Source organism: Chrysochloris asiatica, unplaced genomic scaffold (assembly GCF_000296735.1).
Source record: "Chrysochloris asiatica unplaced genomic scaffold, ChrAsi1.0 scaffold00132, whole genome shotgun sequence".
NCBI classification, from domain to species: domain Eukaryota; kingdom Metazoa; phylum Chordata; class Mammalia; order Afrosoricida; family Chrysochloridae; genus Chrysochloris; species Chrysochloris asiatica.
In genome coordinates, this window is record NW_006408650.1 from 1,982,576 (window position 1) to 2,005,209 (window position 22,634).

The window sequence follows — 22,634 nt, forward strand, 5'->3', positions numbered from 1 at the left end:
ACCTCCTGGGAGCATGGCCTCCAAGAGACCAAGACGACCAAGAGTATACTACAGGGAGGGATCCGGGAGATGAGAGGGGCCCTCTCAGGAACACCCCCAAGTCCACCGTGCCATCACAGGCTCCCCACTAAGCCAGCATGCTTCCTGGCAGGCTTTAGGAAATCACACTGCCCCAAACCCTGGCTAATCTAATCTAATCAGCGGTCCCCGGGGAGGTTCCCGCTGTCCACCCAGCACAGACCATACAGGGCTGAGGAGGACGCTCGGCCTGACCAAGGCCAGGCTGCTTGACCATGGCCTGTGGCGCCTTTACCCCACCCCACCTGTAGTGAACAGGCATCTCAGGGGAGACTGCAGTCACAGTGGGGATGGGGCCCTGGGCACCCCTCCTCCAGCGAAGGGGAGGGCACCACCTCCTGCCCCACACTCCCTTCCGCAGCAGGGGAAGGGAGTACGTCCTAGATATCAGCACCAGTAAGGCTGTGGGAACAGAAAGCCCAGGCCAAGAGGAAGCAAGCTTCGATGATAACGAAGGGAGTGTTGCTCTGCACGCGTGGGGGTCCCTCAGAGCCGGACGCACACGTGACAACATGTGGCGAAGGGCACCCTGCCTGCCATGCGAACTGACGCCGCCATGGGCCAGATGCCACATTCAGCAGGGAAAGTCTGATTTACTCGGGAAGCTGAGTTCCCACCCAGGAGGGAGCCCTACTCGCCTGTGACCTGCTGGGAGCTCTCATTCATCCACAGCAGCAGGTGGACAGGGGTCAGGGGTCTGTCCCGATTGCTGAGACATTTCTGACTGTGTGTGTCCCCCCTGGTATCTGGGGTCACTGTGTCCACAGCAGAGACATACATGATGTGCCCCCCCCCCCAAGCAGTCTATTCTTGGCCTTGTCAGTCTCTTGGAGCCCGTTGTGACTGAGAACCATGGACCCCTCCCCAAAGACCCTCCACCACTTCTCCCAGAGCAGGTGTGGTGGGCTGGCCATTTTGCCCAGCTGGGCCAAGCTAGAAGTGGTGGCCATTCTGGTTTATTTCCGCCAGGACAAAGGACGACGGAGCCCCCTCCCCCCAAAGTCGGGAACAAAGGGAGGGTGGCCAGCTTATTTGTAGAGGAACTCAGCCAAGGGACTTTGCTCTGGCCCCCAGGAGGGTGCCCAGGGTCATAAGTGCCAGCTCAGGCACGCTGGCCATTCTCAGAGGCCCTTCTCCAGAACTTTCCTGGCAGGGCTGCCGTTCCTTTGCTGACAGAAGGCGTGGCCAGCTGCTGCCTGACCGTCACCCTTCCCCCCACTATCCAGGGGAGGGGTGGTGGCTGCCTGCGTGGTTGGGCACATGGTGGTCAGTCCCCTCTGCAGTCCTTGCCTGAACAGCAGCTCAAATACAGAAGGGAATGATGTTAGGATCCCACCTGGCTGCTGGGGCAGATAGCGTTACACACCTCTCATTATCATTCCATCCTACAGAGCTAACTGCTCTATCCTGGGGGGCCAGGTGGGGGTGGGGGTGCAGATCTGACCTCCCTGTGGGAACATCCATTAGCTGGATTTGTTGTTGTGAAGTGCCGTCGAGTCGGTTCCGACCCATAGCGACCCTGTATAAGGTTTCCAAGGAGCTGCTGGTGAGCTTGAACCGCCAACCTCGCAGTTCCAACGGCTCTGCAGTCTGGTGCATTAACCCACAGCACCACACCAGGACTCCATCTAGGCCAAAGACGCGGGGAGGGGCAGCTGGGCAAGGGGAAATGGACGAACTGCTGGAGCCAGGAAATCTGGTCCACACACCCCAGCTCTGCCAGATCCACCCCCAACAGCTGGGACATCTATCCTCGGGGACCAACATAGTGTGGGATGTGGGACCCCAATCAGTGAATACTGCCTGGAGGAGGCAGCTCTTGCTTGGTTGGAATCAGAGAAGGTAAGAGTGCACGTCCCACATTGTTGTCTGTTATGTGCCGTGGAGTCAGTTCCGACTCAGAACGACCCTGTACAGAGTTTCCAGAGCTGTAAATCTTTACGTGGGCAGAAAGCCTCATCTTTCTCCTGCAGAGCAGCTAGTAGTTTGGAACTGCTGACCCTGAGGATAGCAGCCCGATTCGTAACCACTATGCTACCAGAGCTCCTTACATTAGAAACTGGAAATGAGAGGGGACGCTGAGGATGGGAGCAGGAAGCTCCCTGCAGAAGGGGCTCCCAAAAGAGAAACTGACATATGCCCAACCGAGTTCACCACAGAAGGTCGCCACTGTACACGCCAATCTCTCTGTTGGCCATTCAGGTACCCTGGCTAGGCAGGGGAGGGTGTGTGTGTGGGGTGGGGCCCATGAGGACAGAAAACCAAGCACCAAGGGAAAGGTGTCTTCCTATGGAGGTGTGAGGGACACCTTGTGGGACCAGGGCTCTTAGAGTGGGGCTGGGCCAGGTGACAGGCCTGAGGCAGCAGGCTGGCCGTACCTCCCTGGACACCCAGCCGTGGCACAGCAGAATGATCCCAGAGGCTCAGTGGGACACCGGTCGGACACTGGGTAGGCCTTCACCTGTCAACAGTTACAGGGACAGGCCCCTAGGATAAAAGATGGATTCCACCCCACAGTGCACCGAGCACCGTGACACATAGCCGGAGCTTGCGGCCCCAGGAAGCCCCACAGCTCTCCAGGCCAAGCTGGACATGTGGGGACCCCAGGACCCCACGCACCTGCTCAATTCCAGGGAGTTACAGCTCTGCCAGGGCCGGACACCACTCCCTGCCCAGTGGCGGGCCACTTCCTTCCTGTGCTAGAGGCCCATCCGGCCTATCCCGACTTCCAGGGAAATAGGGCCTGCTGTATGTCAGACCTGCCACCTGGGCTGTAGGGCAAGCCACCCACTGAGCAGAGTGTGGGGTGTCTAGTCTGCACCGGGAGGTCCGCCCCCACCTCCATCGGATGGCTTTTATCTGTGGCTGCGGTGAAGCCGGAACCCACACCCTGTGGCTTCTACAATGAAATCAGTGCTCCCGAGTTGACAAAAACAGGCCACGTTGTGGCAGAGACTGTGGGGGACAGACCTTGGCTGTACCACTAACCTGAAGTGCACATGTTACCGCAGTTATGACCGACAGCACCAAGGGTATCCCACACGCACCCAATGTATGCTTGGTCACCCCAATGTTCGTGTGGGGGCTTTGTCTCATACTGCCCCATCTATAGGGGTGTTCCAAGTGCTGACTCTCCCCTCCCTCCTGCTTCCTAGACTGTACTCCAGGGGTGAGGGGTGAGCACTGGGGGAGCTCACCCTATACCCTTCTCAGCAGGTTCAATGTTGTCACACTAACGAGGCACCCCGGAACTCACACAAATGGCAGAGCCTCGGCCCTCCTGCTCCAAACCATGTCCCCTCTGAACGGAGCACCAGTGACGGCCCGGCCACAGCTCACCAAGGCCATCTCAGATACGGCTCTGTGAGCCGGGGACGGGGACCAGGTAGCCATGTAACTTGAGGAGACACCACATCAGTGGGGCACCTAAAAGGTAGGGACCTGTACCCCCACAGCAGAACGAGGCATCCCAGATGGGGTCACGCTAGCAAACTCTTGAGGTCACTGAGATTGGCCTCACCGGGTTGGCCCTCACAGCCAGCTTCCTCGATGGGACTGCAGCAAGAAAACCAAGGTCAGGACCCCTGCTGTCGGAGTGGCCCTAGTCCAGGCTCCGAGGGGCACTGCCGACAGCCACCAACCCTGGGGACCAGCCCAGGTGCCTGGCTAACACAGACGCCCCTTCCAGGAGAGATACAAGGATCCCAGGTTTCCTCTGCTCACAAACGCCAAGTACAGGACACTCAGGCTGGGCTTGTCAACAAGTGGCTGGTAGGGGAGATGTCCCCAAGGCTTTCAGAGACCAGCGCTCTACTGGTCTCCCAGCTCAGGGACCAATTTTAGGAACCCCTGCCATTTTAAACTTCTTCCTTACCCCCCAGCACCTCCCCGCCTCTGCTCCCAGATGCACTGCCAGGAACTGAACATAGCTGAGAGGCAGACCCGGAAAGTGAAGCCGTTTTTAGAAAAATCCCATCCATTAACTTCACGCACATTTGACCTCTGACTTTTCAAAACCAAATTCTGACAGAACTGTCCTAGTAAGCATCAAACTGATGTTGCAAGCAGGACGAGCACTCTCCCAGGGCTCCATCTGCTCATGGTGCCTTGGGCTGCAGGCAGCAGGATTCCATGGGCACAGACACCACACACGGCACCTGGAGGGAGTGAGGAGGACCCTGGGGGACAAGGCCCTGCCCCAAGAGTCCTGGAATGGAAAGACACCTGCAGGACCACTCGGTGGTACAGGGACAAGAAGAGCCATTTACCCGTCGCTTGTTGTTGTCATTGTCATTAGCTGCCATGTAACAAACCCCTGCCTGGTCCCGTGCCATCTCCAGAGACTGGGTTCTGACCAAACTGTTGTGACCCACAGGCTTTCCTTGATGGATGTGTACAAGTCGGTCTCCAGGTCTTTCTTCCTAGTCTATCTTAGTCTGGAAACCTGTCCAGCAACCTAGCAACACACAAGCCTCCACTGACAGCCAGCGCTCTCCAGAGTCCAGACCCACCATCACTCCCTTCAGTGTCCATTGGCCCCTGGCCATTGTCCAAGGCTCTGAAGGAAGGACAGCTAGAGTTCTCTCCTGGACAAAACGACCTGGGTCTGTTGGCCCGAGCTGGCTTGCCCACCAGAAGCTCCATGTGGGCGTGGGCCCGGCTGACAACACCCACCGTGGATGCCCAGGGGTACCCCACTCCCTAGGTGGGTGGGCATGGCAGAGGGTGGCTGAAGGCCATGCTCCAATCAGTAAAGCAGGCAGTGGTCCCGCCCACAAGGTGGGCTCCCTCCCACTGGCACCTACCACCCTCATCTCTGCCAGAGGAGGGCCAATTCAACGGGCTCCCACCCTCTCAGGGCTACAGCGGGGCCTGCTCTCCTCCCCTGCCAGGACAGCTGCAGGCTGAGGGCGCCCACACACTCACTGGGGAGCAGTGTGGGGGGTGTGCCCGAAGGCTTACAGGGCCAATCCTAGGGGCTTGACGAGGACTTGCTCCTCCTGCCTGCCAGCGTCCTTGAACAGCTGAGCTGACGGAGCTCTACACAGAAGAGGCAGTACCACCACCCTCAGGGGTCAGTGAGATGGCCAGGAGCTAGGTTTCTCTTTGGGACCTGTGATGGTGACCAAACACCATTGTGACAATCACGCCCCCACCAACCGGGAACAAGGTCAGCTCTGAAGAAGGCCCTTCAGCACCCAAGGACGCTGGGAAAGGTAGGGTGGCTGCCCCCACTTCCTGCCTGGTTGCTCCTCCAAATGGTACAGCAGAACTCCAGCCCCTCCTCCCCCGACCAGGTTCAGGGGCTCCACGCTCTGTCTGGGGCCCCAGAGGACAGGGCCTTCCTTGTAACTCCCCTCATCCCCAACACCTGTCCTCTTAAGCAAGCACTGAGGGCTCAAGTCTGCACCCTGGAGGGAGGGAGTTCTCAGGGGGCACTGGGGAGCCATTGTGGCTCCGTCCTCCCCACCCCCGCATCGACCACAAAAGTCCCCAGGCACACGCTCCCAAGGGAACCACACCATGGGCATTGGAGGTCCAGACCCGGAGACAGCATCCTCTCAGAGGGAAATCAAAACGGCATAATCCACTCAGGCCTCTCCAATCAGCAAGGGTAAGGACACACACCACTGCTCCAGTTCTCAGAGCTGTAGCCAATTTGAAGTCAGGGCAAAGCACATGGCAGTGCCACCGCACAGGCAACGGCAAGCAGGGCTCCAACCTGAGCACAGCAGCAGACATTCCCAGGGGAGGTATGGAGTGTGGCAGCCGGGACCGGCTGGACCTGCCCAGATCTGCACACGGTGGCGGTAGCCACCTCCTGACACTGCCTCCTCGTGTGGGCCGGGTTTCTGCCTAGCCACCGTGCCAGAGTTGCCCAACCTGTACCGGCAGTGCCGTCAAACCCAGAGTCCTCAGTAACACAAACAAAACATGTAACAGTAGCAAGACAGGCACCATCTGTATTCACAGCAGGCAGAAGAAGCGCCACAAGGTTGTGCCTACCCCCGCCACCACGGTGAGGTCTGTTACTAGGTCAGGTGACATTCCAGGGGGAGCTACCCCCAGACACCAGCCTCGAGTTCCACACCTTCATGGAAACATGCAGATCCACTGGCCCAAGAAACACAGACTGGCTCACATTGCTCATGCCTGCCAAGCACTCAGTTACAAAAAATCGGCCCACTGCCACCCAGCTGAACTGCAGGTAAATGAAAGGTCCCCTTTCACTGTGAGCCTGGCCACTGGTGACCATCCCGGATTTCCCGGAGCAAAACCAGCACATGTAAATCATTATTCCTGCCAGGAAAGCTCCTATTTGGTGCAAAAGCAGGAAAAGGTTCTGGTCAGCCGTCTCCTCCAGTCCCTTTAAGCAGGCAACTTGGAATGGAGTGATTACTGACGATTTCATAAACATATGGAAACCCAAAGGTGGTTGGGCCGCTTCCCTAGTCAACCTCCGTAGCCTGTTTACCAGGGAGGGCAATGTTAGCATGGCCTCAGGAATGGCTTCATCAACCCCTACCCAGATGCGGGGTTCTCCGGACAACCTAGCAGGAACTTGTAATCTCTGCCCCGGGGCTCCAGGGGACGTCTCCACCTGGCTGTCCGGATCGATCGAGTTGAGAGGGTTTCACAGGCCACTGACCAGCACCGGTGGCCGGGTTTCTGGAATACAGTTAGGAACTGTTGCTCACAGCCAAGCGCTCTGCGGTCCCTGTCGGTGGCCATGAACCCGCAGCAGCCGCGCAAATACCAATTACTTCGGTCCCCAAACACTTTGGAAAGAAAGCACATCTTTGTACCAGGCGTCATGGACGCTGGGCGCTGTGTTTTCTAGTGAGAAAACGCCTGCCAGGAACTGAAGCCGCCCCCGGGCCATGGGAGCCCTGGATCCCTGGTCTGGCTTTTAGGGGCGGGGGTCGACACTGAGGGGAGTGTGCTTCAGAAACAGCAGAAGGGCGGGCTTGCACCCCAGTGGCCGGGGAGGGGCTCGGCGATGCCGGGCGCTAGCTGCGGGCTCTTCTCACATTTGTGAAGCGGGGGCAGGCGCATCAGCCTCCTACACCACCAGTCTCCTCCGCAGTTACATAAGATGACGGATTATCCGTCCGTCCACCCGCCCGCCCGCCCGGCCTCCCACCTCGCGCCACGTCCACGGACGCCGGGAAGGAGTTGTGGAAAGGGAGAGGAAAGCCTGTTGAAAAAAAGTGCCCAAGCTCCGACTGCAGGCGCCGGGACCAGCCTGCCCGTGGACAGAGCACTGCATGGCCTCCGGACCCCGGACTGCACAGCCCGGCCCACGCCAGGCAGCGCCCCCGGACGTGGGTGCCCGGTGCGCGGGCTGGGGATGCACGGGGGCGCTCGGAAAGACGTGGAGGTGCGAGGAGACGCGTGGGCAGGGGTGCTCCCGAGGGGGGAGACGGGACCCGCGCCCGCCTAGGGAAGGTGGGGGCCGGACGGGCACGGTCACTTGTGACCGGACAGCCCGGATCCAAGCCCGCGCCCGGAGACCAGGAACAGCGTAGGGAGGGCCTCGGGGATCCGGCCCGGGTCCACCAGGTCGGGCCCGAACGCGCGCGGGCGGCGCGGAACCCCTGGGCGCCCGGGTGGGCAGCTTGACGCCGAGCTCACCTTGTAGACATTCTCTGTGAGCCGGTGCATCTCCTCCGAGCGCGACAGCGACATGGTCCTGGTCCTGGTGGCACCGCAGACCAGAGCGAGGGGCGAAAGCAGCAACGGAAGCTGTAGCTCACGGGGCGCGGGGAACCGGACGGCCAAGCGGGCGCCGGAGCGGCCCCTTTATAGACCTAGGAGGCCCCGCCTCACGCAGGCCCCGCCCCGCGCCCCGCCCCCGCGCGCCGGCCGCACCACCCCCAGACGCCCACCTGCGCCCCGGCCCGCTGCTGCTAGGCAACGGCCCGGCCCCGCCTCCGCGCCGCCTTCCCATTGGTGATTCCGAGGAGCACCGCCGGCGGGGGAATGAGGGCGGGAGAGGAGGTAGGGTCTGAAGGCCTGCGCCGATGGCGGTTGGTCGGTTGCAATGTCGCTCGGAGGAGAAGGCGGGGGCGGGGCCGGGCCGGGAACAGCCGGCCGGGGGCGGCGGAGGGGGTGGCGGCTCAGGAAGAGGGAGCGCAGGTGGGGGCGCGGGCTGACGGCGCGAGCGGGGGCCGCACTGTTAGGGGACGGTGAGGCCCGCGCTGACCTGGGCGGGTGAAGGCTGAGCGCGCGACCGCGGAGGTGAGTCTGCAAGGTGGGTGGCGTCCCGGGCTGACCCTAGGGGACCAGGACCCCTGTGGGTGAGTACCTTCGTGAGGGCAAGACCCCCATGGAAGAGCAGTACCTTCGGGACGGGTAGGACACTCGTGGTGAGGACCCTTGGGATAGGAGGACTATCGTGGGAGCAGGATCCTCGTGGAGACAGGATTCCATGGAAGGACAGGACCTCCATGGAAGAGGGCTCACATAGGAACAGGAGTATCCTTGGGGAGGTGGCTCCTGGGGTGACCCTCTGCGGGGGGAGCCCTCGTGAGGAGGGATGTTGCTGGGTGGAGGAGTTGAGCTGCGGTGGTTTTCAAGGTGCTTCCTTCGAGATTTTTGGAGGAAGATGACCAGGCTGGACATGTGCTTCTGATAACAATTTCCTTAGAGAAATCTTTATAGATATTGGACACTTTGAATTAATCCATTAGTGGCTCATTCCTGGACCCTCATTCACTTATTCTCAAACACAGGCCACTGAGAAGGGACCCCAGCAGGGCAGACTGGGCCCAGGACATCCTAGCCATTCCTATCTCCAAATGAGGACAAGGACAGCGAGATGGGACTCACATGGCCATCTCAGAGTTGTCTGGGACTCTTGGGTACCTAATTCCTTTGGTAGCAAGTGGCGAAGACACAGGAAGCAACCACCAGCCCGTGGGCACGAAGGCAGGCGCGTCTTCCTTGTCCCTCTTTTTCCTCTGGACCACTGACACCCAGCAATGCCCACAGCAGCCCTAGGCCTGGCCTTACCCAATGGGGGCTGCTGGCAGCACATGGCTGGTGAACCTCGGAGAGCAGGCCAAGCGAGCTGAGAGTTTATCAAGGCCATGGCAAACTTGCTGGCTGGCAGAGCACAGAATACTCCCCTCCCCAGCCTAGGAGAACTTTTCTCTAGAACTTTCTGCACCAGAGGCAGGAGCACAGGACAGCCCCACATTCCAGAAGGTCCCCAGAGTGGAAACAGCCCCATCTTCACACTGGCTCCCTCTCATTCCCTTGGGTGACAGTGCGTGAGACCCTATGTGGCCAGCCAGTCGCCATATGAAAACCTCATTCCCACTCAGGTCCCCAGGTCTGGTGGGGGCTGAAGGCAATGAAGCCCAAGCTCACTTTCCAAGTGGGTCACTGGGTACGTGGTCTCATCCCTAGGCCTGGGCCTCACACGTGGCCCCAAGTGGGAAGGTTGGGCACCTCAGAGGTGCCGGTGAGAGAACAGTTCCTATAGGGAGCCAGCCCCACTGACGAGTGCCAGAGCTTGGGTGGGTGTGGTGTCCTGGGGTGGGAGTAGCTCTCTGCTCTCAACCCAGGCCTCCAAACTTCATCTTTTTCATCCCCTGGGCCTGGGCCCCACTGACGTACCCAAAACCCCCACTTGAATGGTGTGGGCTTAGGGCTGAGTACCAAGAACATGCAGTGGATAGGGCAGGGACAGTTGGGTGGTCCCCCAGGACTGGCCTGCCACTAGCTCCCAGTGAGCTGGGGGTACCCTCTTGTCTAATGCCTTTATATTGGGGAGGCAGTGATAGTGCCCCAACATCATGTCTTTATTATCGATTCTGAGGGTTCAGGACTCAGGTGGTAACACATTGCTACTGGGGCCCCCTGTCCTTAGCAGGAAACTTTCTCTCACCTGCTCCCAGAGGAATGTCTTTGCCTCAGATCAGGGTCTACGGGGGAGGACTCATCCATCAGCTCTGGGTAGGATGGGGACAGCACATCAAGACCCCTCCTGAAAAAGGACACAGCTCTCCTGACCGGCCCCTACCTGGGCAGCACCTGTGATCTGACAAGCTTTGGGCCTCAGCCATCAGACATCCCAGCTCATCCGTACGCCCAGCCTCAAAGGTAGCTTCAGACCAAAGACCTGATGGCCAGGCCTCTGTCAGTCTCCGAGACCCACAACCAGGTGGGCAGCTGAGGGAGCAGGGGAGAAGGAACGGGGGATCGGTGTGCGTCTCTTCATCAGCTTATTTTAGTCCCGTTATGTAACTGCGACTCCATGTCAGCGTCACGTAGGAAGGGGGGTCTCAGATTTAATTACAGGATGACAGCCTGGCTTTTCAAGCTGTTCCCCTGGCACGCAGGCCCCCGGAGCTGAGCTTGTCTGAGGAGGCCACAGCAAAACTCAAATCCATCTCCACTACTATCACCACCACCCCAGCCTACCCATTTTGGCTGAGCTCTGCCCCGGGAAGGGGGGGTGGGGGGGGCGCGTCTCACCGCCACCACCTCCCCTTCAGTTTGGCAGTCTCTCCCGTCTCAGGAGAAGGATCCACCAATCAGAACTCCTCTTGCCTTTTTTTGTCCCTGGATTAAAGCACTTGTCATCAGTCACCAGAAAGTTCCAGAGCGGGCGGCACCGGAAGGCCCTGGAGCCCCGTGAGATCCGCTTCCAGAGCTGAGCGCAGCCTCCCCTAAACACTGGCACCCTCAGCCTCCTCCTCACTCCAGGATGGCCCCTGGGGCACCAGGTAGACCCTCCTTAATCCCTGACACCCTTTGGCCCCACCATCTGCAGGACCTTCAGTATTAGACCAGCAAGGGTGAACGGAGGCCCCGAGGAGGTATGGGCTGTTCCCTGCACGCCGAGGGAGCCTCTTTGCTGAGCTTGGGGCCTCATCTGGTGCTAAACACCATTGTTGCAGGCAAGAAGGATGAGCCAGTCCGGGGTGGATGCCTCATGGTGGAGGCACCTGCCAAAGAACTGAAGGGGCTGTTACCTGCACCAGGTGAGGGCTCAGTGGATATTAGATATCATCATCATCATCATCATCATCATAGGGGAAGTCTTTGGGGAGCCCCCAATGCTGTACTGCCATTTCAGAAGTAAGGCCCCCCATGAGCAGCCCCCACACCCGCCCGTGAGTCGGAGCTGCGCACAGTGCCTCCTTCCCACGAGCAGCCCTCATGGTCAACACCAGTGTGGCGGGTGGTCTTGAGAGCATGCTCACACCTTTGATGTGACGCCACGCCCGGTCACCCCGTCTATCATGAGGAGGACACCCGTCTGCCGCAGCCGAGGGACAGTCGACACAACCGCCAATCAGTCCTCAGTACTGTCATTCCAGAGAACAGGTCACTGCCCAGAGCAGCCGTGATACAGCTGTGACGGGTCCTGGGACAGAAAGGAGAAGCTGCGCGAACTGACTGCGGTGTGAACGTGAGTTAGTAATGACTTGTGTCGGTTCCCTGATTGTGACAAACATACTGACGTCAGGTGTCGCTGGTGGGGGAATGGGGTGGGGGGCACAGAACACTCTGTGGTGATTATCTCACCCTAAAATGGCTCTCAAATAAAATCTATTTTATGTTTTTAAAAAAAGAAAGTAATTTTTTGAGTAGACAAATAATGCACAGGTGGCCTAGACATGCCTCTAAATCACCTGCAGGGTCTGAAGAAGGCTCCTGCCTCAGCTTGAGGCCAACACTGCTCCCAGGCCCTCTCTCTGACCCCCAGACCCTGTCCTCACCCACCGCTCAAACCCTCTCCTTGGCTCCCAGGCCCTCTCTCTGACCCCCAGACCCTGTCCTCACCCACCGCTCAAACCCTCTCCTTGGCTCCCAGGCCCTCTCTCTGACCCCCAGACCCTGTCCTCACCCACCGCTCAAACCCTCTCCTTGGCTCCCAGGCCCTCTCTCTGGCCCCAGACCCTGTCCTCAGCCCCCAGACTCTCTCTCTGGCTCCCAGACTCTCTCCCGGGCCCCCAGACCTTGTCTCTGGCCCCTGGGGAGGTCGGCACAGAGGAAGCACATGGACACTGGAAGATGGCCTGTGGACTGTGTTCTGGGCTGCAGCTGCATGCCTATGAGAGCTGAGGGTCGTCCCACCTGCAACTCGGCTCACCTGCCCAGGTGTGGGTTCCTGCCTTCCCTCCTCTCCAGATCTTGCTGCCATCTGCTCTTCACCCTCAGATACATGGCCCTTGGTAGATGGAGCACAGGCTTCCTTCTCTGTGACCAAGAATCCCTTGTGTCCAGAAGCAACCTGCAAGCAGGTGTGGACAGCGGCGTTGGCTGGGAAGCCCACCTGGCACCATAGGGTCTGGGCACTCCTGCCTGTGTGCTCGGCCCAGCCTTGCCCTTCTCGGAGACCAGGCCTCTGAACTGTGCCAGGGGCTAGCCGGGCGGAGCCTTACATAATCCTAGCGCCCGTGGGAGGCAGCTCGGGTGAGAGCAGGGTGCAGCGGGCCCCCCGTTCCACTCGGTGTTTTTCCCTCTTATTATACTTCAGTCTTATCCTGAGTCTGCTGTCTCTGTCACCCACTTGCTATTAGAATGCATTAACTGACAATAGCAGATTTAAATAACTTGAGCAGGTGATGTACCTATGCCCTCCCGTGCTGCCCAGGTAAGCAGAAGACTGGGTTCGGGGCAGGGTGTGGGCGGCAGGACCACTCACCCCCAAGGTCCAGCTCAGGACCACTCGCCAACTTACAAATACACAACTGTGATGGGATTCTAAAGCAAGCAAGAAAGATTAAACCACAAGGAAGCCCCTTGCTCAGCCTTCTCGCCTTGGTGGTATTGTGAGTTGCCATGCACCAGAAGGGGGCCGTTCCTAATCTGCACCATCCTCTTCAGCACTTAGGTGCTCAGCTGTTTTTCAATCCCACCTAGGGGGCTCATTGCCCACCACTATACCACAGCTTATCACTGGCTGGTTTTTAGAAGTAGAGCTCACCAGGCTTTTCTTCCTGGTCTCTTTTAATCTGGAAGCTAGTTGAAACCCACCCACCAGGAGTGACTGTAGTGGTCTTTGAAATAACAGATGGCTTTACATTCACCACTGTGTTGGACAGTGTTTTGTTGTGAGACGTAGGGTTTTCATTGGCTGTTTTTCAGAAGTAGATCACCCAGTCTTTCTTTCTAGTCTCTCTTAGTCTAGAAGCTCTGCTGAAATGCGTCCACCATGAGTGACCCTGCTGGTATTTGAAATATTGATGGTATTATTCCCATCACTCTATTGGACAGTATTCTGTTGTGATCCATAGGGTTTCACTGGTTAATTTTCAGACATCAGTTGCCCGGCCTTTCCTCCTAGTCTTAGTCTGTCTTGGTCTGGAAGTTCCATTGAAAACTGTCCACTATGGACGACTCTACTGGTATTTGAAATAGCTTTCAGCATCCCAACACACACAAGCCACCATAGCACGCCACACTGGCAGATGGGTCTCTCACCAACACAGAACTGTTTTTCGGATGAGGAACTGAGAGATTGAGCAACTTGCTAGCCACCCAAGAAGGGCTGGCCCTCCTCAAACTGTGTCTGGCCCTGGACCCCCGGGGTCCCCGGGTCTGGGCAGGTATCCCTCAGTTTCCCCAGGAAAGCAAGCCTGGGCTTTAAACGTTCTTTCTCCTCTTTGTGTTCGTATCTCTTTCCCTCTTAGTGGCTTCAGTTGCCTTGAAAGTAATCAGCAAGGTATTTGGGAGGAGCCAGAATTTCTTTGGAATCTGAAATCCAAGGACACTCCAGAAAAGGAGGACCCAGTAGGCTCCCGCCGACCTTTCCCACCACAACAGGCCAGCCCGAACCACCAGGCCCACTGGCTTTTTCTGCAGTGAGAAACTGAGGCGTTTCAACTCGCAGATGGCTCCCCTGCCTGGGACTGGCAGTTTCTAATTCCAGCACTTGAGGCTCCTCTCTCTCTCTCGTTTTCACTCTGTGTTTATTTAAAGCCAGATTTTGAAATGTTATCTTCAGCCCCAAATCCGACACTTCTGGCAGTGCACCCTAAAGCCCCACATAGGATGAAAAGGGTGGGTGACCTTTGTGGCCGAGTTCATCTCAACTGCAGGGTCATGTTCGCTGGTGGGCACAGTGTCAGGCACCTTGTCGTCGGACATTGTGCAAATGAGTCTGTGGATGAATGGGGGTCTTCCCGTGAGAACCTCCCACCTTGTGGTTGAGTGGACTCCGTATAGTGGGCCTGTGTAACAATCTAGAACTGTCCCCACAGGGAATTCCTAGGCTGTTAGTCTTCATGGGAACAGATCCCCCCGGTCTTTCTTCTCCAGAATGAACTCCAAACATGCGTTGGGAAGTGCCCATGAGTCAGTTCCAACTCATAGTGACCCAGTATAGGGTTTCTGAAGAGTGGCTGGTGGGTTTGAACCGCTGACATTTCAGTTAGAAGTCCAGTGCTTACCCTATAGTATCATAGCAGGTCTCCAACACATAGGGGACACAATTCAACTCACAATGGTGCAGGATCCTATCGTGACCATCCCTTTGACAGCTGCTCTGTTCGCAGACAAAAAGTCACGTGGAGGGCTGCTGGGGGCTGGCATCTCCCTGTCACTAAGTCCAGGTCCAGCTGTCCGGTCTGGAGCCAGGAGCCCCAGGTGCCCTGGTGTGCTGGTCTCCCATTTATCTCTTGCTCCTGGCGTCCTTCCTGTGTGTACTTCCAGACACTCGGTGTTCTCTCTTCTGACAAGGACACCATGAAGGAGGTGGACAGGGTCTTCTGTGTGAGGAACTGCCACTTCCTGACTGTGTTTACACAGGAGGGCTTGGGGGGGGGGGGCGGGGGATGGACAGGCCGTGCGGTCCCACGTTTATTTACACAGTATCAGTATCAGATGACACAGTGCCTGGGACTCAGTCCCCCTCCCAGCCACCCCCACCCCTCCCAGGCAACACAGCCCCACAGACCCTGTCTACCACCTAACACTCTGACTTACCCAGAATGTTCTAGAAGGACTTGATGAACTGGGGACGGCTGGGGAGCTTGACAAGGAGAAAGGCAGAACTGGCCAAGGGCAGGTTGGGCTCCAGAGGCTGAGGGCGGAGTCGGGGAGGAGGCAGGGGAGGCCTCCACTGGAGAGCAGACACTACCTGCTCATGTGCTCCTGGGGGGACTTCAGAAAGCTGGAGGCCATTGGAGTTGAGGGGCTGTGGAAGGTTCCATTTTCAGAGAAAGAGACTCTGGGCCCCAGGAATGCCCTCTGGTGGGGGGGTACGGGAATAGGGGTGGTATGGGTGGAGTGGGGTGGGGAGGGACAGGTGAGGCGCTGCCAGGAGGACTGGCTGGAGTCTGGCTTTGCTGGGCAAGTGCTGTCCAGACACAGAGCCCAGCCCAACCTAGAGCGACCACCAGGACTTGAGTGAATGTGGTGGGCTTGGGGACCCCGCAGATGTGTGATCAGGCAGGAATTGCATCACGGGAACAGTGGGTGAGAAAATAACACACTTTGGAGGAGAGTGATTTTCCTGTAAGCTTGAGAAAACCACATCTTCCTTCGGGCTTTTCTCTCCTCAAAGTTGGAAGGAACTCGAGCCCAGGGTACAGTCTGGGGAATGTGTTAGCAGTTCCCTGGCGTCCAGAGGGAAGGAATATTCCATCCACGGGGAAAACAATCAGACAGATTCCAGTGACCTTCTGTCCTCTGTCCAGTTGGATGTGGATGTCATGTGACCTTTGCAGATGTGTTGTCCAGCCCCTTCCAGCCAGTGCAGGCTCCCAGGAGGCCTTGGCAGCGCCCCCGGGATCTGCAGGGCATTCTCACCCAGATTTGAGATCTTCCCTGGGTCACTGCAAGAGCCAAGGGGCTCCTTTGTACAGCTGGGAACTAGGATTTCAGGGCCGCTGGAGCTGGTGGTATTGGACTCCATGGCCCCTTCTCTAGTCTTTGGTCTGTGAGGTTCCTGTTGGGAAAACCCTGGAAAACTTGACCACCTCTGGAAAGCCAAGCGGGCTTTCCTGTGGCTTGTTAGAGATGTGGGCAGCCATTCCCAGTCCCGCTCAGGGCTTGCAGGAGTTAGGGCCCTATAGAGGACGTCCACTGTCGAGGAAAACCCTGTGGTTTGTGTTTCTGGGTTTGGGCCTCCTCATGGGCCAGGCCTGCTGTTTGAATGCCCGATCCATCTGAATTTGGTAGAGAGGACCGACTTGGACTTCCAGATGCAGTTAGGTCTGGGAAGAAGAAACCTATGGTGTCCGGTCCCCTAGTCCGACACGAGTACTGAACTTGTGGGTGGGCTGGGAGGACACAACATCCGGTAACATTTACTGCCACCTGGTGGACACACTGGAAAACAGGACCGTGTAGCCGGCTCAGAGAGGGCAGGGGTCCCAGAGCCGGTGGGGATGAGGGATCAGCAAGGACAGGATGCAGGGTTTGGTGTTTGAAGGAACAAGGACAAGGCCCCAGAACCCCAGGCAGGTGGTGGAGGCCTCAACCCTGGTCCCTCCTCCTGCAGGCTGCATGTCTGGGGTCACTCCTGTGCGTCCCTTCTCTGAGCTGGCCCACTTCTGAGGAAGGAGAAAAAACGAGCCCCTCTCCCAGCGCCACAGTACAGAAGTGACGTGTCACATGGGAAGAGGTTGGCCACTCCGTACGCTGCAGACACTTGGACTCGGCCTGGGACCTGGGTGGACCGTGTGGGAAGCATGTGCTGTCCCTGGCCAGTACAACTTAGGGTCCATCTGTCCAAAGACCCTATGCTGCCTTTTTTTTTTTAATTGAGGTAAAATTCACCTGACATGAAATCAAGTAACTATCTTAAAATGAACAACTCAGTGGCATTTCGTACCTTCACAATCTGCCTTCTAGTTCTGGATTTCCTGGCTCTGCGTATTTCATAGGAGCCCTGGTGGTCCGGTGGTTAAGCGCTTGGCTTCTAACAGAAGGGTCAGTGGTTCAAACTCACCAGCCGCTCCGAGGGAGAAACATGTGACACTTTCCTTAACATAGCAACCTTGGAAAGCCTACAAAGCAAATCTCCTCAGCCCTGCAGCACCTCCATGAGCTGGAAGCAAGTCCCAGCAGTGGGACAGTGTATGTCCTATAAATGAATCATGCAGAGTGTGGTTTTTTGTGTCTGGTTCCTTCCACGTCACGTGTTTTCAGTGTTTATTCACATTGTAGCATGTATCCGTACAGCATTCCTTTCTATGGCTGGAAAAATCCAATCGTGTGGCACATGAATTTCTCTGCAAAGGGCCAGCACAAAGCTCGTTCCTGTGAAGTGGACGTGGCCTAAATATGCAATTTTCCAAACTGCTGGACTGCTTCCTTTCTTTGACATCTCCTCCTTCCCATCTCTGGGCGCCATAATTCCCCGCAATGTCTCACAGAACTCACGGGCCATCAAGGATTTGGTTCATGTGGCTGTGGAGGCTGGAAAATCCCAAATCCATGGGCAGGGCATCAGTCTGGAGGCCTCTTCTGGCTCACATGGCTGTAGAGGCTGATGAACCTAAATGGGCAGGTCAGACAGCAGGCTGCTGGCTCAAGTTCCTGTAACCGGAGGCCAGATGATGACAAGACAGATGCGGAATCCATAGCAAGAGAGAGGACCTTGACAGAACACTCAAATATATTGGATGCAGACCAGACCCTCCAGGAAACTCTTCTGGAACACATCAGTGCAAGGCTTTGAGAAGGTTGATTGGGGTGCATCTAGGAAGAAAGTGACTGAAGATACACCCATCTCATTAACATAACAGTCTCATTAACATAATGGTCTCATTAACATAATGGACAACTCACTCCCAAAGGGGGCCATAAAAACAAACATAGAGCACTTCACAAAATGGAAGACGATGTGATTACATCGTTGTCAATTTCAATCCATAGCGACCCGTAGAGGGTTTCCAAGGAGCAGCTGGTGAACTCGAACCACCAACCTTGCAGTTCAAAAGACTTTGCAGTCTGTCTGGCACATTAACCCACAGTGCCACACCAGGACTCCAGTTACATCATTAATAACAGCCAAATCACATCATTGTTGTTGTTAAGTGCCTAGTCGGTTCCGACCCATAGCGACCCTGTATAGGGTTTCCGAGGAGCAGCTGGTGATCTTGAACCACCGACCTTGCAGTTCACATCATTAATAACTGCCAAATTACATCATTAATAACTGCCAAATTACTTAAGGAGCTCTGGTAGCGTAGTGGTTACAAATCGGGCTGCGAACCGCAAGGTCAGCAGTTTGAAACTACCAGCTGTTCTGTGGGAGAAAGATGAGGCGTTCTGTTCCTGTAAAGATTTACAGCCTCGGAAACCCTGTACAGGGTCGCTATGAGTCAGAACCGACTCCACGGCACACAGCCACCAGCCACCAGCCAAATTACGCACTTACATAACTGACAAACCACTGGAAGTTGTGGCTCAGTCACACTGACACATAACCTGAATCATCCCAGGTCCCATACAGACACCTTATTTACATTAGCGCCAAGTTGTGCAATCCCTTTGGTCACCTTATTTGCATAGCCCCACCCAATTATATTTGTGCCAATTCCAAGGAAAGGTAACCCAATGGAATGCAGAAATCACTAAAGTTGTCAAAGACTTAATTTTGCTTGATCCCACAATCTACACTCATGAAGCATCAACCAAGAAATTAAATGACATATTACATTAGGCAAATCTACTGCATGAGACCACTTTAAAGTATTTAAGAACAAAGATATTAGTCTAAGGCCCAAGGGCCACCTGACCCAAGCCATGGTATTTTCAATAGTCTCATATGCATGTGAAAGTTGGACAATGAATAAGGAAGACTGTAGAAGAATTGATGCTTTTGAATTATGGTGTTGGAGGAGAATATTGAAAGTGCCATGGGCTTCCAGAACAAACCAATCTGTGTTGGAAGAAGTGCAGCCAGAGTGCTCTTTGGAAGCCAGGATGGCCAGACTTCATCTCTCACACTTTGAGAATGTTATCAGGAGGGACTAGTCCCTGGAGAAGGACATCATGCTAGGTAAAATGGAGGGTTAGCGAAAAAAAGGAAGACCCCCCAACAAGATGTATTGGCACAGTGGCAGCAGCAATGGACTGAAGCGTAACAATGATTGTGAGGCTGGGCCAGGACCAGGCAGTGTTTCATTCTGTTGTGTATAGGGTTGGTATGAGTTGGAACCAACTCGACAACACCTAACAACAACAACCCAATCATCGCATGGGAGTCACAAAGACTATGGTTAGTACAGTCGCACTAGGAAATTCACAGCATCAACGGTGGATGCCCCACGTTTGCTCATCCTTTGATCTGTTGAAGGCTATTTGGGTTGTTCTACCTTTTGGCTATCATCAACAGTGCTTCGATGAACAATGTTCGATGAACATTGTTCGATGAACATTGGTGTGTAAGTCTCTGAGTTCCTGCTTGTTAAGTCTCTTGGAGTGGAATTTCTGGGTCATATGGTAAAGAAGATGGCCTAACAAGATGGACACAGAGGTGGTAACAATGGGCTGAAACACGACAGCTGTGAGCACAGGCTCCGGTGGTGTTTCATTCTGTTGTGCACAGATAGGGTCACTATGAGTTGGAATGGACTCCATGGCACTTTGTTTTGACTCTATGTCTTAATCTTTTATCAATTCAGCAACATGGTCATTCTAGGCTTCTTAAGGAACTGCTAAACTGTTTTCCCCAGTAGCTGTGCAATTTCAAAATGCCATCAACAATCCTATTTGCTTGCTGAATGTGAAGAGGACTTGAAGCACTTGCTGATGAAGATTAAAGATCACTGCTCTTAGTATAGATTACACCTCAACACAAAGAAAACAACAATCCTCACAACTGGGTGCATAATTCAAATGCAATAAAGCAACATCAGAATAAACTGTGAGAATCTGAAGTTGTCAAGAATTTCATCTTCCTGGGATTTCCAATCAATGCCCAGAAGCAACAGTCAAGGAACCAAAAGACAGATTGCACTGGGCAAACCTGCTGCACAAGACCTCTTTAAAGTGCCCAAGAACAAAGATAGCATCTTGAGGACTGAGGTGCGCCTGGTATTTTCAATCACCTCATATGTATGTGGAAACTGGACAGTGAGTAAGGAAGACCAGAGAAAAGTTGATTTTTTTTGAATTATGGTGTTGGCGAAGAACATCAAATATGCCATGGACTGCCAAAAGAACAAACAAATCCGCGCTGGAGGAAGTATATTCTGAATGCTCCTCAGAAGCCAGGATTGCGAGACTTCATCTCACTTTGATCACGTTATCAGGAGCAATCTCTAGAGAGCAACCTCATTTTGGAAAAGTCGAGGGTCAGCGAGGAAAACCCTCAACAAGATGGACTGACAGAGTGGCTGCCATGCTGGGCTCAAAAGCAATGGTGGTAAGGATGGCACGGGGCATGGAGGCATTTCATTCTGTTGGACATTGGCCATTATGAATCAATGGCAACACCTAACATGACACCTAACAACAGCAATGGGTAAAACCTCCAAGATCTCCAATAGTCAATGTACCCATAAGAGTCCAAAGTTGGAACCACCCAAGTGTCTGTGGTTATGTAGATGGACAAACACCATGTGGTCCATCCACACAATGGAATATTGCTTAGATATAAAGAGAGACAGAGTTCTGAGGTGCACGAGGATGTGGATGAACCTTCAGAATGTTATGTTGGACTGCAGTAAGCCAGATACAAAAGGATAAATAATGTTATTCTGCTTACATGAAACATATATAATAGAAATGTCCACAGAGAAAGTAACAAGACTAGAGGTAACCAGGGCTGGAGGAGATCTTGCTTAATGGTACAGAGTCTCTGTTTAACGTGATGAAAGGTTTTAGAAATAGAGGTCATAGTTGCATAATGTGATGAATATGCCAAATGTCATTGAATCTTGTGCTTAAAATGACAGCAAGCTGTAGAGATCGCTAGCAAGTAAATACATGTCAAAACCCTCTGTTCTTGGAAACATCTTTCAAAGTCTGGAGAGGACAGCCAGGTATGACACATGAGGTTCTTCCACCTGCTTCCAGGCTTCTACGGCGATCAGCCCGAACCCTGGGGTGAGTTTAGATTTCTCAGTGTGGGAAGAGCGTCTTCTCACGCTCCAGATTCCAACATGGAGCCGTCTCATTCTTTCACGGTGACAATCTCTTCCATCGCTCGGGGACTCTGCAGCCATCCAGAATGCAGAATTGAGGGCAGAGATGTGGAGTGTTTCCAATCTAGTTCAAAACACCAAGATTTGCTCTGAAACCAAAGCGGTTGTAGCATTGTCTGTAACGTCATCAGCTTTTCTGCTGCTTTTCTGTAAAATACTCTACAGTTCAAGGAGCGCTGCTAGCAGACTACGAGCTGGGTTGCTAACCAAAAGGTAGTAGTTCGAATCTGCCAATTGCTTCATAGGAGAAAGATGAGGCTTTCTGCTCCAGTAAAGACTTACAGCCCGGGAAACCCTACAGAGGGTCGTTATGAGACCACACACTGGGTGAAGCTCAGACGTTCTCTGCAGTGACACCCAGCTACTTTATCAGTGCTGGCGCTGAGATGAAAATGCTGAGTCCGGTTGTGTTTTCATCTTTTATCAATTCATCCTTGTGGTACTCCTCTTAGGAGTGTTGGCGTTTCCACTACAGTGTCTGACATCTGAGGACTCTGGTGGTACAGTGGTTAACAGCTCAACAGCTAAGAGAAAGGCCAGTGGTTGGAACCCACCAACTACTCCACGAAGAGACCTGGTGAGCCCCTACCCTGAAGATCAAAGCTTTGGAAACCCTGTCAGCCGGGGGGCCCCCACAAGTCAACGGCCCTTAGTCAGGGCGTTTTCGTTTCTGACATATTTCTTCACTTAGCCTTGAGATACACAGTTGACCCACTAACAACACGGTTTTGAACTGCATCGGCCACTTGCTCACGGATTTCTTCTCCTGCTGTTACTGCGGTGAACGCAAGTGTTGGGAGCGTTTGCTTAGCGGCCACGTGACCCTTGCCGTCACCACGTGAGTTGCTGGAGAGGCATGTTAAGTGGATACTCTAAACACTCCGCCCATTGTAGCCGCAGCAGGGCCTGTGGCGTCAAGCCTGTGGTTTTGTGGATCACATTGTTTCCCCTCTAAATACGTGTCAACTTGGGTGGTCCGTGATTCTCAATGGTTTGGCAGTTATGTGATGACCCCCAGAGTGTGAACTGATGTGATAAGACAGTAAGAAGATTTAAGGAGGCATTGTTGTTGTTAAGTGCTATCTAGTTGGTTCTGACTCATATCCACCCTCTAAATGGTTTCCAAGGAACGGCTGGTGAGTTTGAACCACCAACCTTGAGATTCAGTGCATTATCCTGCAGTACCACACACCAGGACACCTCAGGGTGGAGTTAACCAAGAAACCTGTAATGGAGTAAAGCTTTCAGGACCTTCGTTGGCTGATGGGGCACAACTCAAAATGAGGAAAAACACCTGTAAACATCCATTAATAATCAGAATAAGGAATGTACGAAATGAATCTAGGAAAATTGGAAATGATCAAAAATGAAATGGTCGCTTAAGGGAAATAAGACCCAATATATCCAGACTACACTCCCAGCTAAGGTTACTCA

The 22,634-nt window shown here is 54.7% G+C and overlaps 1 protein-coding gene across 3 annotated transcripts in view; it reads right to left on the reverse strand.

Moving 5' to 3' along the window:
- Positions 1-7,825, reverse strand: part of BAIAP2 (BAI1-associated protein 2) — a 58,046-nt gene extending 50,221 nt beyond the window's left edge. For all 3 annotated transcript variants that reach the window (XM_006869514.1, XM_006869516.1, XM_006869515.1), the window contains exon 1: positions 7,714-7,825. In XM_006869514.1, coding sequence (XP_006869576.1) covers positions 7,714-7,767 — 54 coding nt within the window. In that variant the 5' untranslated portion in view covers positions 7,768-7,825. The remainder of the gene's footprint in view (positions 1-7,713) is intronic.
- Between the last annotated feature and the right edge of the window lie 14,809 nt (positions 7,826-22,634).